The sequence below is a fragment of the Dreissena polymorpha genome, chromosome 7 (genome assembly GCF_020536995.1).
Source record: "Dreissena polymorpha isolate Duluth1 chromosome 7, UMN_Dpol_1.0, whole genome shotgun sequence".
Classification (NCBI taxonomy): domain Eukaryota; kingdom Metazoa; phylum Mollusca; class Bivalvia; order Myida; family Dreissenidae; genus Dreissena; species Dreissena polymorpha.
The window spans coordinates 44,785,640-44,803,752 of NC_068361.1; the positions used below are offsets into that span (position 1 = coordinate 44,785,640).

At 40.3% G+C, this 18,113-nt stretch overlaps 1 protein-coding gene across 50 annotated transcripts in view; it reads left to right on the forward strand.

Annotated features, from left to right (window-relative positions):
- The window catches only part of LOC127840099 (transformation/transcription domain-associated protein-like), a 136,523-nt gene that overhangs the window by 65,195 nt on the left and 53,215 nt on the right, over positions 1-18,113 (forward strand). For all 50 annotated transcript variants that reach the window (XR_008030402.1, XR_008030405.1, XR_008030403.1 and 47 more), the window contains 13 exons: positions 1,215-1,286; positions 1,597-1,716; positions 3,932-4,051; positions 4,599-4,691; positions 5,149-5,295; positions 5,971-6,024; positions 9,648-9,721; positions 12,599-12,710; positions 14,083-14,172; positions 14,882-15,129; positions 15,754-16,015; positions 17,338-17,511; positions 17,869-17,982. Coding sequence is in view for 43 of the 50 variants with exons in the window: in XM_052368495.1 (XP_052224455.1) it covers positions 1,215-1,286; positions 1,597-1,716; positions 3,932-4,051; positions 4,599-4,691; positions 5,149-5,295; positions 5,971-6,024; positions 9,648-9,721; positions 12,599-12,710; positions 14,083-14,172; positions 14,882-15,129; positions 15,754-16,015; positions 17,338-17,511; positions 17,869-17,982 (1,680 nt within the window). In the remaining 7 variants the exon portion in view is untranslated. The remainder of the gene's footprint in view (positions 1-1,214; positions 1,287-1,596; positions 1,717-3,931; positions 4,052-4,598; positions 4,692-5,148; positions 5,296-5,970; positions 6,025-9,647; positions 9,722-12,598; positions 12,711-14,082; positions 14,173-14,881; positions 15,130-15,753; positions 16,016-17,337; positions 17,512-17,868; positions 17,983-18,113) is intronic.

Below are 18,113 nucleotides of genomic sequence, written 5' to 3' on the forward strand. Positions count from 1 at the left end.
TCACCTGAGCAAAATGTGATCATGTAGAGCTTAAATGATCCCCGTTTGTCTGTTGTGAATTGTGAATCGTACATCATCAACTTTTAACTTGTGAACACTATAGAGGCCACACTTATTTTCGGATCTTCATTAATTTTGGTAAAAAATTTGTTCTTATAGTATCTCAGCTAGGTTTGCAAATGTTTCTGGTTCTGTTTGTTTTTTAACATGTCCGCAAGGCGGCTGTGCAGTTTTCCTTATATGGCTTTAGTTAAACGTTGTTTACTCTCTTAATGACACATTTTTGTCCAACCTTCCAGAAAGTAGGTTAAACATTTGTTCTTATCATTTCTCAGCTGAGTTTTAAAATAAAAACTTATCTAGAAATTACATTTAAGTTTCATAAAGTACATTTAGTGTGGTCTCAGGTGAGCGCCAAATGACTCATTGACATCTTGTAAACAGGAAATAGGCACTTCAATGATTTGTAATAGTGTTCTTAAAATTCATGGCAGATATCATTATTGGTATTCATGTATATTATCTTAAATTAAGGGTGTTTGCAACTAATTTATATAATTTGCATATTTATAGAGTAATGTTTCTTATATTCTAGATCTTAACAGCTTGAAATCTTCAGCAGTATAGTCTATCAATTTTGAAGATATCTTTGTCTGAGCACCTTATGTTAACAGACCCACATGTATGTGTACTGTATGTTTACAGAGAATGTATGTGTGTACTGTATGTTTACAGACCCACCTGTATGTGTACTGTATGTTTACAGACCCACCTGTATGTGTACTGTATGTTTACAGAGAATATCTGTGTGTATTGTATATTAACAGACCCACCTGTATGTGTACTTTATGTTAACAGACCCACATGTATGTGTACTGTATGTTAACAGACCCACCTGTATGTGTACTGTACGTTTACAGACCCACCTGTATGTGTACTGTATGTAAACTGACCCACCTGTATGTGTACTGTATGTAACCCATCTGTATGTTTACAGACCCACCTGTATGTGTACTGTATGTAAACTGACCCACCTGTATGTGTACTGTATGTAAACTAACCCATCTGTATGTGTACTGTATGTTTACAGACCCACCTGTATGTGCACTGTATGTTTACAGACCCACCTGTATGTGTACTGTATGTTTACGGACCCACCTGTATGTGTACTGTAAGTTTACACACCCACCTGTATGTATACTGTATGTTTACAGACCCACCTGAAGAAGTGGCTGGAGATTGCCGGTAACAGTCAGAAGACTGGACAGGTGCGAACCACAGGACAGGTTTGTATCATACCTCTGTGTACAGGGGGCACATATGAAATGTATGTCATTAGAAGTACGAGCTAGTTGGTACTGGTTTAAATAATAAATGATAAATCATGTTATGGAAACAATTGAACAAATGATTCGTTGTGCCGCTTCAGAAATATTGAAATACGTTTACAAAAGCATCCTTTTATTTTAACTCACAACTGTGTTATAGACACTACAGCCCCTGTACAGTGTAATAATGTTGATGTTTGCATGTGATTGCATGCTGTTCTCCACTAACCGTATGTGTTGCAATGTTTTATTCCAGGTTATATTGCAGGAGCTTAAGATCTGTGCGGCAATCATCAACATCTTCCACCTGATCCCTGCTGCCAGCAAGAAGATGATAGAGCCCCTTGTCAAGGTCACGCTGCAGGGGGAGAAAACTCTGCTGCTTGAGGTACAATCTTACACACGACTGTTTTCTCTAAACAATTGTGGGTGAACGGAAGACTTTTCAACTCATATTAAATAAAGAAGGAGATACTGCAGTTTTCAGTTCAGTTGCGATTATTATGAGCCTAGGTCTGGGAAAACTGGACTTAATGCATTCATGTAAAGTGTCATCTCTGATAAGCCTGTGCAGTCTGTAAAGGCTTATCAGGGATGACACCTTCCACCTAAACAGATTAGCCTGTGCAGTCTGTAAAGGCTTATCAGGGATGACACCTTCCACCTAAACAGATTAGCCTGTGCAGTCTGTTAAGGCTTATCAGGGATGACACCTTCCATTAGCCTGTGCAGTCTGTAAAGGCTTATCAGGGATGACACCTTCCATTAGCCTGTGCAGTCTGTTAAGGCTTATCAGGGATGACACCTTCCATTAGCCTGTGCAGTCTGTTAAGGCTTATCAGGGATGACACCTTCCATTAGCCTGTGCAGTCTGTTAAGGCTTATCAGGGATGACACCTTCCATTAGCCTGTGCAGTCTGTAAAGGCTTATCAGGGATGACACCTTCCATTAGCCTGTGCAGTCTGTTAAGGCTTATCAGGGATGACACCTTCCATTAGCCTGTGCAGTCTGTTAAGGCTTATCAGGGATGACACCTTCCACCTAAACAGATTAGCCTGTGCAGTCTGTTAAGGCTTATCAGGGATGACACCTTCCACCTAAACAGATTAGCCTGTGCAGTCTGTTAAGGCTTATCAGGGATGACACCTTCCACCTAAACAGATTAGCCTGTGCAGTCTGTTAAGGCTTATCAGGGATGACACCTTCCATTAGCCTGTGCAGTCTGTAAAGGCTTATCAGGGATGACACCTTCCACCTAAACTAGCCTGTGCAGTCTGTTAAGGCTTATCAGGGATGACACCTTCCACCTAGACTGGATTTTGTTTAGAAGAGACCTCTTTTAAACAAAAAAATTCCATAAAAGTGGAAAAAGCCGTCCCTGATTGCCTGTGCAGGCAATATCAGAGGGTGTGAGGGGCTTACTGTGCAGGCAATATCAGAGGGTGTGAGGGGCTTACTGTGCAGGCAATATCAGAGGGTGTGAGGGGCTTACAGGCAATATCAGAGGGTGTGAGGGGCTTACAGGGGGTGTGAGGGGCTTACAGGCAATATCAGAGGGTGTGAGGGGCTTACTGTGCAGGCAATATCAGAGGATGTGAGGGGCTTACTGTGCAGGCAATATCAGAGGGTGTGAGGGGCTTACTGTGCAGGCAATATCAGAGGGTGTGAGGGGCTTACTGTGCAGGCAATATCAGAGGGTGTGAGGGGCTTACAGAGCAGGCAATATCAGAGGGTGTGAGGGGCTTACTGTGCAGGCAATATCAGAGGGTGTGAGGGGCTTACAGAGGGTGTGAGGGGCTTACAGGCAATATCAGAGGGTGTGAGGGGCTTACAGGCAATATCAGAGGGTGTGAGGGGCTTACAGGCAATATCAGAGGGTGTGAGGGGCTTACAGATTGCCTGTGAAGGCAATATCAGAGGGTGTGAGGGGCTTACTGTGCAGGCAATATCAGAGGATGTGAGGGGCTTACTGTGCAGGCAATATCAGAGGGTGTGAGGGGCTTACTGTGCAGGCAATATCAGAGGGTGTGAGGGGCTTACAGAGCAGGCAATATCAGAGGGTGTGAGGGGCTTACTGTGCAGACAATATCAGAGGGTGTGAGGGGCTTACAGAGGGTGTGAGGGGCTTACAGGCAATATCAGAGGGTGTGAGGGGCTTACAGGCAATATCAGAGGGTGTGAGGGGCTTACAGGCAATATCAGAGGGTGTGAGGGGCTTACAGATTTTCCATTGTCTGTCCTTCTGTTAGTCAGATTTAAATGTTTTAAATAACTAAAAAAAATTGCAGTTAGATGGCTGAAACTTAACAAACATGTTTACCAGCATGTGTACATGTACGTCTTGGTTCATTGATTCCACATTAGTGGACTTTTGCGTGTTGAATGTTCGGGCATTCATGCCCTAAGGACACAGTCTACATTCTGATACAGGAGATCAAGTCTAATTAAAGTTAATGACAATTCTTATCGTGTGTTTAAAATGTGAAGATGCTATGCTTTTTGTGTTTTTTGTTTGTCATTTAAAAAAAAATTCAAAAGTGATTTTGCATTTTCCTATGTCAATAGTGCCAATGTGTGACGGTTTCTATGGTGCTGTTTTCAGCCTGGCAGCCCATTCCGAGAGCCCCTGGGGAAGTTCCTGGTGCGATACCCAGTCCAGACAGTGGAGTTCCTGCTGAGTGACACAAACATACGTGACATGCAGTACCTGAGATACTTTGTGGTTAGTGTGACATGCAGTACATTACATGTTGTTCTGTTTTCAGTACCTGTTGTTCTGTTTTCATTACCTGTTGTTCTGTTTTCAGTGCCTGTTGTTCTGTTTTCAGTACCTGTTGTTCTGTTTTCAGTACCTGTTGTTCTGTTTTCACTACCTGTTGTTCTGTTTTCAGTACCTGTTGTTCTGTGTTCATTACCTGTTGTCCTGTTTTCATGACCTGTTGTTCTGTTTTCAGTACCTGTTGTTCTGTTTTCAGTACCTTTTGTTCTGTTTTCATTACCTGTTGTTCTGTTTTCAGTGCCTGTTGTTCTGTTTTCACTACCTGTTGTTCTGTTTTCAGTACCTGTTGTTCTGTTTTCACTACTTTTTGTTCTGTTTTCAGTACCTGTTGTTCTGTTTTCAGTACCTGTTGTTCTGTTTTCAGTACCTGTTGTTCTGTTTTCACTACCTGTTGTTCTGTTTTCAGTACCTGTTGTTCTGTTTTCAGCACCTGTTGTTCTGTTTTCACTACCTCTTGTTCTGTTTTCACTACCTGTTGTTCTGTTTTCAGTACCTGTTGAGTCACAGTGAGGGTCAGGCATTCAGGGATGTACTGAAAATGCAGGTCATGAAGCTTGTCTCCATGATGACAGCAACAGCTCAGGTATGGGTGTGCGTGTCACTGAAGGTGTTGGTACATCTCCTTAGGGCATGTTACAGACATTGACAAAACTTGAACTTGTTTGTTAAGAGGTTATGAAAATGTTCTTATATAATCACCCTTGTCTTGTGTTATTCATAGTATGATGACATATTAATTAAAGGTATGCTTTACTTTGTCAGGATTAGACTGTCCAGATAAAGTAGTTGTTGTTTTTTTAATTTTACATTTGAATGCTGTTTAAACCTATTTATTTTAAATCAATTGCAATAAAAGCCTTAGGCTTATAGAAAAGCTGTTAAGTAGGTTTCCTGGGTATAACCAGTACTGGTTGTCTTTTGGGGTATCTAAAGAAAACTCCCATAGTGGGATAGAACCCATGACCTTTAGTTGCTCTGCAGACAATATATCCAAGGTGACCTTCAATCCTTGACACACCCTGCATATGTTTGTACTGCAGGTGCCCCCCCAGGTGACCTTGACCATCCAGCAGCAGGTGCCTGTACCCGCGGCCCCTACCAGCGGTGATCTGGTGTACCAGGCCATAGTGCTGACCCACACCCTGGTCAGACTGGAGGAAGAGTGGCTCTCCAACCACCCACAGCTGGTATAGCAGTCTGTTTCACATTGTTGGGAATGGGGATGGGACCTTTTGAAATTTTTACAGTTATTTGGAAAAAATGTACACTTTTGACATATGGAACGAGTCCAGATAATAGTCCCACATTTGAATAAATGACCTTCGAACAATTTAGGCTTTAGTCACGCCTTACATAAAGGCATTTCCCATAACAGGTTACTTGTCTTGCTAATGTCCTCCCTTTTTTGCAAAATACCTATTTGTATTTACTAGGCAAGAAAACATGAGAACTCTTGCCTTTTTCTCAGTACCTTGTAAATTGCCGTTGATCATGTTCACATTGAGTATCTCACAATCAGAGTGCGATATTAATATTCATATTTTAAAATTAATATAAGTTTACTTAAGTAATAGTTAATGAAACCCACACATTGGGAGAATGGGGCCATTGTTCATGAACTGTAAATGAGTGTAGATGCAGCTGCATTGAAAAGGGGCTTAATGCATGTGCATAAAGTGTTTTACTTAATTAACCCTTGCAGTCTGCATTGGCTTATTTGGGATGAAAGTTTCTGCTTGTTTGGAATTTTTTGTTTAACAAAAGAATTTACTAAAGAAAAAACAGTCTAGGGCACTTGAAGCACATGCATTAAGCCCTAGTTTCCCATGGCACAATCCATATGAATGTTTGTTGAATGCCAGATGAGCTGCCTGAGGAAGCTGTGGGTGTCAGAAGAGTTCCAGGCAGACAAGTCGGTGAGTGGAGTCTCATACACACTTGTGTACAATATCTAAGTGTTGTCTCATGCACACTTGTGTACAATATACAAGTGTAGTCTCATGCACACTTGTGTACAATATCTAAGTGTAGTCTCATGCACACTTGTGTACAATATCTAAGTGTAGTCTCATGCACACTTGTGTACAATATCCAAGTGAAGTCTTATGCACACTTGTGTACAATATCTAAGTGTAGTCTCATGCACACTTGTGTACAATATCCAAGTGTAGTCTCATGCACACTTGTGTACAATATCCAAGTGAAGTCTTATGCCCACTTTTTAAGTTTAGTCTCACATACACGCATCTTACCAATATACAAGTCGAGTATCATGCACACTTGTGTACATTATTTCAGTGAAGTCTCGTGCACACTTGTGTACAATTTTTAAGTGTAGTCTCACATGCACACGTGTGTATACAGTCCAACCCCTACTTCCGGTCACCCCTCATCGCCGGTCACCCCGTGTAGGCGACCGGTCTGTGCCGCGACCGTCGATAAACACTATATAATGCACCCCTCTTAAGCGGTAACCCCGTTTCTCCAGCCAGCGGCCAGCAATTTTGCATCCCAAATGTTAAATTCCCCCCCCCCCCCCATATGAGTGGTCATGCGCAAGTAAGTCAGTCATGTACATTGGCAAAATTACACAGACGCAACGGCGAAAAATCAATACGTACTTCCAGTCTGCAGTGAAGGAGATCACTGTCGGGACCAATTCGTGCGGTAGGTATTCAAAGCCATAAAACTGCAATAAACCGATAAAATTATCGATTTATAGTGACACGGGAGTTATTCACGCATAACTGATTCAGAACTGTTCCCGTCTTAAGTGCATTGGGGCCATACAACGCGCATTGTGTAAGCAATGAATCATGAGAATGATTCTTTTTCATTGACTTGATTCTGATGATGATGATATTGATGATGATAAGAAAGATAAATAGAATATTTTTTGAATGAAAATGTTGTCTTATAGCTGATTTTAGAAAGGAAGAAATAAAATTATTTTAAGTCTATACATTGTTTAGTACATGTAGACATATTTACCATTTTGTTTATACAAAAATTGAACAGTTGGCCATGCACTCATCAACTCCAGACTCCCTGTGACCCAACCCCCTCTTAAGAGGCCACCCCGCTTAAGCAGCCAATTTGGCTGTTTCCCTTTACTGGCTGCTTAAGAGGGGTTGGACTGTTATATACATGTGGACTCTCACATGTACACATCTGTACAATATACAAGTTGAGTATCATGCACACTTGGTACACTATTTAAGTGTAGGCTCACATGCAAACTTGTCTACAATATTTAAGTTTAGTCTCACATGTACACTTGTGTACAATATACAAGTGGACTCTCACATGTACACTTGTGTACAATATACAAGTGGAGTCTCATGCACACATCTGACCAATATACAAGTGAGTCTCATGCACACTTGTTTACAATATTTAAGTGTAGTCTGATGCACACAACTGTACAATATACAAGTGTAGTCTCACATGCACACATGTGTATAATATACAAGTGTAGTCTCACATGCACACTTGTGTACACTATACAAGTGAAGTCTCACATGCACACATCTGTACAATATATAAGTGTAGTCTTTACATGCACACATGTGTACAATTTACAAGTTGAGTCTCATGCACACTTGTGTACAATATTTAAGTGTAGTCTGATGCACACATCTCTACAATATACGAGTGTTGTCTCATATGAACACTTGTGTACAATATCCAAGTGGAGTCTCACATGCACACTTGTGTACAATATTTAAGTGTAGTCTGATGCACACATCTCTACAATATACGAGTGTTGTCTCATATGCACACTTGTGTACAATATCTAAGTGTAGTCTAACATGCACACTTGTGTACAATATACAAGTGTAGTCTCACATGCACACTTGTGTACAATATACAAGTGTAGTCTCACATGCACACTTGTGTACAATATACAAGAGGAGTCTCACATGCACACTTGTGTACAATATACAAGAGGAGTCTCATGCACACAATGTTCAATACAAGTGTATCCTCATGCACACTTGTGTACAATATCTAAGTGTAGTCTCATGCACACTTGTGTACAATATCTAAGTGTAGTCTCATGCACACTTGTGTATAATATACAAGTGTAGTCTCATGCACACTTGTGTACAATATACAAGTGGAGTCTCATGCACACATGTGTACAATATACAAGTGTAGTCTCACATGTGCACATGTGTACAATATACAAGTGAAGTCTCATTCACACTTGTGTACAATATATAAGTGTAGTCTCATGCACACTTGTATACATTATACAAGTGGAGTCTCATGCACACATGTGTACAATATCTAAGTGTAGTCTCATGCACACTTGTGTACAATATACAAGTGGAGTCTCATGCACACATGTGTACAATATACAAGTGTAGTCTCACATGTACACATGTGTACAATATACAAGTGTAGTCTCACATGTACACATGTGTACAATATACAAGTGGAGTCTCATGCACACTTGTGTACAATATACAAGTGTAGTCTCACATGTACACATGTGTACAATATACAAGTGTAGTCTCACATGTACACATGTGTACAATATACAAGTGTAGTCTCACATGCACACGTGTGTACAATATCCAATTGAAGTCCCATGCACACTTATGTACAACATCTAAGTGTAGTCTCATGCACACTTGTGTACAATATCTAAGTGTAGTCTCATGCACACTTGTGTACATTATCTAAGTGTAGTCTCACAACACTTGTGTACAATATCTAAGTGTAGTCTCATGCACACTTGTGTACAATATACAAGTGAAGTCCCATGCACACTTGTGTACAACATCTGAGTGTAGTCTCATGCACACTTGTGTATAATATACAAGTGTAGTCTCACATGCACACTTGTGTATAATATACAAGTGTAGTCTCACATGCACACTTGTGTACAATATACAAGTGTGGTCTCATGTACACTTGTGTACAATATACAAGTGTGGTCTCACATGCACACTTGTGTACAATATACAAGTGTAGTCTCACATGCACACTTGTGTACAATATACAAGTGTAGTCTCACATGCACACTTGTGTACAATATACAAGTGTGGTCTCACATGCACACTTGTGTACAATATACAAGTGTAGTCTCACATGCACACTTGTGTACAATATACAAGTGTAGTCTCATTTACACTTGTGAAAAATATTCAAGAGCTATCTTACTAGACACTGACTGCCTTGTTTCTCTGATAAATAAATCACTCTGTTTTATATTTAGAATATGATTATATCATATTTCTAATGTGTTTATTTGTTTCCAGGTTTAGTGAATAATCATTATGGGAAAATGTATGTTGAAGCATTTACATATAAAACGATTATCTCACAGACCATTACTATGCTTCTGATTGGATATCATATAAATTGTTTGCCCTGATAAAAGGGTAATGAATTGCTTTCCCATAAAATATAAAATTGTGCCAATATTGACTGTTTTACGCAGAACATTTGATTTTCGAAAATATTCGGCCGATGTAAGGATGTGTGTGTATCTGTATCCTCCATTGATTCTCCCCACATGTGTCTGCAGGTACAGGAGATCTCAGATTACACTCAGTGGAAGGTGCTCTCCCTTGTGGCCAAGTGTCTCCTCAACTACTTCAGGTTCATACATGATTATTTATACATTGGTTTACTTAAATAACATTTATTTATACCAGATTTAAGGTAACACTGAATGAACTTTAAGTTTCAAAATAAGTAGTGAAAAATTAATTTTTCATTTTAAGCTTCAATTAAATTCTAATGATTTTTGTGAGAAATGTGTTCTTTGATCAGTCATAAAATAAATCCTTTCTACGTCCCTTTGCACACTACCTGTGATTTAAATAGGGCAGTTTTCAGTCACTGGCATAAGTATGTGCACTTAGCACTGGTAAACAAGCTTATCAGCTGGCATAAGTATGTGCACTTAGCAGTGGTAAACAAGCTTATCAGCTGGCATAAGTATGTGCACTTAGCAGTGGTAAACAAGCTTATCAGCTGGCATAAGTATGTGCACTTAGCGGTGGTAAACAAGCTTATCAGCTGGCATAAGTATGTGCACTTAGCACTGGTAAACAAGCTTATCAGCTGGCATAAGTATGTGCACTTAGCAGTGGTAAACAAGCTTATCAGCTGGCATAAGTATGTGCACTTAGCAGTGGTAAACAAGCTTATCAGCTGGCATAAGTATGTGCACTTAGCGGTGGTAAACAAGCTTATCAGCTGGCATAAGTATGTGCACTTAGCGGTGGTAAACAAGCTTATCAGCTGTCATAAGTATGTGCACTTAGCGGTGGTAAACAAGCTTATCAGCTGGCATAAGTATGTGCACTTAGCACTGGTAAACAAGCTTATCAGCTGGCATAAGTATGTGCACTTAGCAGTGGTAAACAAGCTTATCAGCTGTCATAAGTATGTGCACTTAGCGGTGGTAAACAAGCTTATCAGCTGGCATAAGTATGTGCACTTAGCAGTGGTAAACAAGCTTATCAGCTGTCATAAGTATGTGCACTTAGCGGTGGTAAACAAGCTTATCAGCTGGCATAAGTATGTGCACTTAGCAGTGGTAAACAAGCTTATCAGCTGGCATAAGTATGTGCACTTAGCGGTGGTAAACAAGCTTATCAGCTGGCATAAGTATGTGCACTTAGCAGTGGTAAACAAGCTTATCAGCTGGCATAAGTATGTGCACTTAGCGGTGGTAAACAAGCTTATCAGCTGTCATAAGTATGTGCACTTAGCGGTGGTAAACAAGCTTATCAGCTGGCATAAGTATGTGCACTTAGCAGTGGTAAACAAGCTTATCAGCTGGCATAAGTATGTGCACTTAGCAGTGGTAAACAAGCTTATCAGCTGTCATAAGTATGTGCACTTAGCAGTGGTAAACAAGCTTATCAGCTGTCATAAGTATGTGCACTTAGCAGTGGTAAACAAGCTTATCAGCTGGCATAAGTATGTGCACTTAGCGGTGGTAAACAAGCTTATCAGCTGTCATAAGTATGTGCACTTAGCAGTGGTAAACAAGCTTATCAGCTGTCATAAGTATGTGCACTTAGCGGTGGTAAACAAGCTTATCAGCTGGCATAAGTATGTGCACTTAGCGGTGGTAAACAAGCTTATCAGCTGGCATAAGTATGTGCACTTAGCGGTGGTAAACAAGCTTATCAGCTGGCATAAGTATGTGCACTTAGCGGTGGTAAACAAGCTTATCAGCTGTCATAAGTATGTGCACTTAGCAGTGGTAAACAAGCTTATCAGCTGGCATAAGTATGTGCACTTAGCAGTGGTAAACAAGCTTATCAGCTGTCATAAGTATGTGCACTTAGCAGTGGTAAACAAGCTTATCAGCTGGCATAAGTATGTGCACTTAGCGGTGGTAAACAAGCTTATCAGCTGGCATAAGTATGTGCACTTAGCAGTGGTAAACAAGCTTATCAGCTGGCATAAGTATGTGCACTTAGCAGTGGTAAACAAGCTTATCAGCTGGCATAAGTATGTGCACTTAGCAGTGGTAAACAAGCTTATCAGCTGTCATAAGTATGTGCACTTAGCGGTGGTAAACAAGCTTATCAGCTGTCATAAGTATGTGCACTTAGCAGTGGTAAACAAGCTTATCAGCTGGCATAAGTATGTGCACTTAGCAGTGGTAAACAAGCTTATCAGCTGGCATAAGTATGTGCACTTAGCAGTGGTAAACAAGCTTATCAGCTGGCATAAGTATGTGCACTTAGCAGTGGTAAACAAGCTTATCAGCTGGCATAAGTATGTGCACTTAGCGGTGGTAAACAAGCTTATCAGCTGGCATAAGTATGTGCACTTAGCGGTGGTAAACAAGCTTATCAGCTGTCATAAGTATGTGCACTTAGCGGTGGTAAACAAGCTTATCAGCTGTCATAAGTATGTGCACTTAGCAGTGGTAAACAAGCTTATCAGCTGTCATAAGTATGTGCACTTAGCAGTGGTAAACAAGCTTATCAGCTGGCATAAGTATGTGCACTTAGCGGTGGTAAACAAGCTTATCAGCTGGCATAAGTATGTGCACTTAGCGGTGGTAAACAAGCTTATCAGCTGGCATAAGTATGTGCACTTAGCAGTGGTAAACAAGCTTATCAGCTGTCATAAGTATGTGCACTTAGCGGTGGTAAACAAGCTTATCAGCTGGCATAAGTATGTGCACTTAGCACTGGTAAACAAGCTTATCAGCTGGCATAAGTATGTGCACTTAGCAGTGGTAAACAAGCTTATCAGCTGTCATAAGTATGTGCACTTAGCGGTGGTAAACAAGCTTATCAGCTGGCATAAGTATGTGCACTTAGCACTGGTCATAAGTATGTGCACTTAGCACTGGTAAACAAGCTTATCAGGTAAAGTGTAAGAAGGGTAAATGATCGTGTATACAACAAAAACAAACAAAATTGTTCTGTGTCTGTTTCAGAAACAACATTAGTGAAATCTAGCAGTTTTGTTTTACCTGTCACTATTTTATGGTTATTGCAGACACAACACTGGTGAGATAGAGCTGCTGTTCGACCTTCTGCGCTGTTTCACGACCCGCCACGTCTCTCAGTACCAGTTTGTCAAAGATTTCCTCGACAACACAGTTGCAGTGGTAAAGAACTAAATACTGATTCCCTCTTGGTTGTTTTCTGATTGCCTCTTAGTTGTGTATGTGTATACTTCACACATGTGCTAAGAAGATTATTTTAATCGGTCTTAACGTGTTTCCTTGATTCAAAGGTGTTTGTGTTAAAATGTGTACGCTATATTTGTCTATATCTGTAGGGGTATTTTTTAAGGGTCACATGTATCAAGTATCTTATCAGTGAAGCAGTGAACTTCCTGCCTATACATACACAATAAAGCAGTGAACTTCCTGCCTGTACATACACAATAAAGCAGTGAACTTCCTGCCTATACATACACAATAAAGCAGTGAACTTCCTGCCTGTACATACCCAATAAAGCAGTGAACTTCCTGCCTGTACATACCCAATAAAGCAGTGAACTTCCTGCCTGTACATACCCAATAAAGCAGTGAAATTCCTGCCTGTACATACACAATAAAGCAGTGAACTTCCTGCCTGTACATACACAATAAAGCAGTGAACTTCCTGCCTGTACATACACAATAAAGCAGTGAACTTCCTGCCTGTACATACACAATAAAGCAGTGAACTTCCTGCCTGTACATACACAATAAAGCAGTGAACTTCCTGCCTGTACATACACAATAAAGCAGTGAACTTCCTGCCTGTACATACACAATCAAGCAGTGAACTTCCTGCCTGTACATACACAATCAAGCAGTGAACTTCCTGCCTGTACATACACAATAAAGCAGTGAACTTCCTGCCTGTACATACACAATAAAGCAGTGAACTTCCTGCCTGTACATACACAATAAAGCAGTGAACTTCCTGCCTGTACATACACAATTAAGCAGTGAACTTCCTGCCTGTACATACACAATAAAGCAACTGGTTTTGTATATCATCATTAGACAGGCTGTGTGAAATAAACTGACCTTTATCCAAACATTGTGGAATACAGCAACCACCCAGTCTAATTGTTCCTTGCCGTGTTTGTTCTATATTTGAGTGTTTTCTCTCCATGTTCATCAACAAGGTCATAAAAGTACGGGATTCTAAAGGTGTCCCCAAGTCCTCAAAATTTTACCTTTACATTAAATGAGCCGCATTGTGAGAACATTGTGTTTAATGCATGTGCGTAGAAGTGTTGTCCCAGATAAGCCTGTGCAGTACCCTTGAGCTTATCTGGTACAAAACTTTCTGGCTTTATGGTATTTTTCAATCAAAGGAAGTCTCTTCTTAGCAAAAATCCAGTTTAGAAGGCACCTGTTATCCCAGATTATCATGTACAGACTGCAAAGGCTAATCTGAGAGGACACTAAGACTTTATGCGCACGTCTTAAGCCACATTTCCCCATAACAAGACTCATATATTTGACTACTTATGTGCAGAGCTACACCGTGGAGTGGAAGAGGAAGGCGTTCTTCAAGTATGTGGAGATCTTCCACGACCCAGCCTGGCCACAGACACTGAAAGCTAAGGTAGGTGTGAATGTTTGACCTTCTTGGATTATTTTTTTGTGCACTGTTATATTATATATTTTTTATTGATCTGGCATCTTGTGTCATTTTTATGTCCCCCACCACTATAGTGGGGGACATATTTTTTTTGCCCTGTCTGTTGGTTGGTCGGTTGGTTGGTTTGTTTGTTTGCTTGTCTGTTTGTTTGCTCCAATTTTAAAATTTTGCCATAACTTTTGCAATATTGAAGATAGCAACTTCATATTCGGCATGCAGTTGTATCTCATGGAGCTGCACATTTTGAGTGGTGAAAGGTCAAGGTCATCCTTCAAGGTCAGAGGTCAAATATATACCTTCAAAGCGGCACAGTAGGGGACATAGTGTTTCTGACAAACACATAGCTTGTTTCTTTTGTATTAATTTGTTCATGTGTAAAATATTTATATGATGTTTTTCATTTTACAATCCACTCTAAATGCAGAAGCTTAAACTTGATTTTATTGTCCCCGTATTACTATTCTATCTTCCCAAATGTGGTATAGTGGAAATGGTTTCCGCCAAGCAAATGAGAGGTCATGGGTTCGATCCTAACTGTGGGATCGTTCTTTAAATCTCCCATACACACCAAGAATTGTTTCTACCCTGGCAACGGTCTCCAGAATGTTTCAATGAGTGTTTGGCTTTATTTTCAATCAAGCTAAAATAAGTAGGTTCAAACTCTCCCCCCCAGATAATCCAGTATGTATTGCTGCCCTGTTACCACCACTCCCTGGAGGGACCGGACGCAGAGCGGCTGATTGGCGGTCCCGCCCAACCTGACCTTGACAATCCAGAGAACATTGTGAGCGTTTTCATAAACAAGGTCATTGACCCGGAGAACCCGTTTGGCAACTCAGACGCTGTGCGCATCCTGCTGCTCCAGTTCTCCTCACTGCTGGTTGAGCAGGCAGCACCCCACGTACATGATGCAGCCAACAAGTGAGTCATACATACTTTCCAGTGTGGTTTTCTTCATTTTGGGAATGGGGCCAGGACCCTTCAGACCCTTCAGACTCTTCAGATAAAAACCTGGCAGTGTTTTTTGTTAACAAATACTACTCAATTAAGAATTATTTTTTTTATTAAAAATTATATATCTATATCTACTTATAGAGCTGTATTGGAAAATAAACTAAATGTTACAATAAAATTATAAAAAATTCAACCAATTTTCAGAAGTCATTTGGGAAATATGTTTTCTTTTCGAGATTGGGAATGGGGCCATATTTCAGTCCCAAACTTGACATTAAGAACGCTGCTTTCTGTAGTGGTTTTTCCAGTGTACACATGCACTCTTTTTAACTATCAAATTTTAATTGTTAAATTTTTACATCACATACAGCTTTTAATGTAAGCTTTAGGAAAAAAAAATCATATTGAAATAAAAAAAATCATTTATGCCTCTTATGTATCAATCTCATTTTGTTCTTCTTACTAGTTTGTTAAATCATAGTTACTGATTATATGTAATGCTCTTTATGCATTTTGGTATCAGAATATTACACTATAATTTTGTATAAACATTCTGATGTCTTTGAGGTGTTTACATTTCTACATGTGCAGAAAGCAAGGCAACAAGCTGCGCAGGCTGATGACATTTGCCTGGCCATGCCTACTCATGAAGAACTGCATCGACCCGGCGACCAAGTACCATGGGCACCTGCTGCTGTCACATATCATCGCCAAGTTTGCCATCCACAAGCGTATCGTGCTGCAGGTGTTCCACTCCCTGCTCAAGGCCCACGCCCTGGAGGCTCGCGCTGTTGTCAAGCAGGCCCTGGAGATACTCACACCTGCGATGCCTGGCAGGATGGAGGACGGGAATGTAGGTCACAATAGTTTTATGTTCACATCTTGAATGATTTGAGCCTTTCTCTGGGAGAACAGGGCTTAATGCAAGTGTGTGTGCGTACATGTGTGTAAAGTGACGTGGGAGAACAGAGCTCAATGCAAGTGTGTGTGCGTACATGTGTGTAAAGTGACGTGGGAGAACATGGCTTAATGCAAGTGTGTGTGCGTACATGTGTGTAAAGTAACGTGGGAGAACATGGCTTAATGCAAGTGTGTGTGCGTACATGTGTGTAAAGTGATGTGGGAGAACATGGCTTAATGCAAGTGTGTGTACGTACATGTGTGTATAGTGACATCTAAGATCAGCCCATTATGCACACGTTTTAAGTCCAGTTTATACATGAGTGATTTTGTTCTCAGGTATTTCTTGTTTTATCAAAAATGAATACTATTGGATTTTAAATGGCTGAGGACTGATGTAATGTTTGTTATTCAAAATTCATGAAGAAATCATTTGAAGGCACAAGTCAGTTTTTTTCAGTGGATGATAATTTCACTGATGAAATCTGCATCCAAATTCTACACAGTTATGCATCTTATGTGGACTTTGTAAGCACGTTCACAGTTATGGTAAATCATTGGCATGGTTTATGAAAAATAGTCTAATCTACTGTAAAATTTGATTACAGATAAAACATGCCTTTCTGCCAACTGTATGTTTGTCAGGGATGGTTGGTTGAAGGATTGTTATTTGTATTGTATTGTGCAAGATTGTCGCCTCCAATCTTCATTGTCAAATATCAGGGGTGAAGTCAAGAAAGCATAACAGAAACTCTATAAACTTTGCAAATTGAAGGACTCTAGACAAAATATGTGTTCCAAGATTATGTTTAAAAAGAATGAACAAAATCTGTATATGGCCAAAATATATGCTCACAAGAGGTGTAGCTGTAGTTTTTATGCCCCCGGTAGGGTGGCATATAGCAGTTGAACTGTCAGTCCGTCTGTCTGTCTGTCAGTCTGTGCGTCCATCCGAAAACTTTGACATTGGCCATAACTTTTGCAACTTATTTTTTGGCATGCATGTTTATCTCATGGAGCTGCACATTTTGAGTGGTGATAGGTCAAGGTCATTCTTCAAGGTCACAGGTAAAAACAAACAAACAAGGGAAGTAACAAGCTTTAAAGGGAGATAATTTCTATTTATCATTTGGGAGGTACAGATCATTTTCACAAGGGAAGTAATATTTTTCAAAGAGGTATAACGAAGAAAAAAAAATCAACGCGGCGCAGTAGGGGGCATTGTGTTTCTGACAAACACATCTCTTGTTCTGACCCTGGTGTTATGTCCTGCAGGGCATGCTGACCCACTGGACCAAGAAGATCATAGTTGAGGACGGCCATGCCGTGGCCCAGCTGGTTCACATCCTGCAGCTCGTGGTGCGCCATTACAAGGTCTACTACCCTGTCAGGCACCATCTTATACAGCACATGGTCAACTCACTGCAGAGGCTCGGATTCACACAGAATGTAGGACACTATTCAATATTATGGAGTTTCTTTCACTTCAAACCTGTATTATTTTGTGTCTTTAAGTATTATGACAGCATTTGTATTTATTTTCAGTTTTCTTTTGATTTGATTTTGATTCAAGGTATCTTTTTAAATGTAACTTGAAAATGCCTCATCTTCAATAATGTTTGTTTTACTTATCAACTCAAACGTCTGATCTTAAATAATTTGGTTTGTGTATCTGTTATTATTTACTGCTGTTAGTGGGACTTATTGACCATGTAATAGCCTTTCATCGCCTATTTCTCTGTATTTGTGTATGGTATTCCTCATGATTGTGTTGATGAGGATTGCATGGTGCACAATTGTATGCAGGCCACAGTAGAGCACAGGAAGCTGGCGGTGGACTTGGCAGAGGTGATCATCAAGTGGGAGATACAGCGTATCAAAGAGGACTCAGATACTGCGGGCACCTCCACACCTGCTGAGGTGAGTACTAATGGTCTATTGGGAGCAGTGAGTACAGTGTATATTCAGGTTGCATTATGATTGGATTCAGCTGGTATAATAGCTTTGGCAAAAATTCCCAGAAATAAGTTAGCTTTAAATGTAGAGCATCA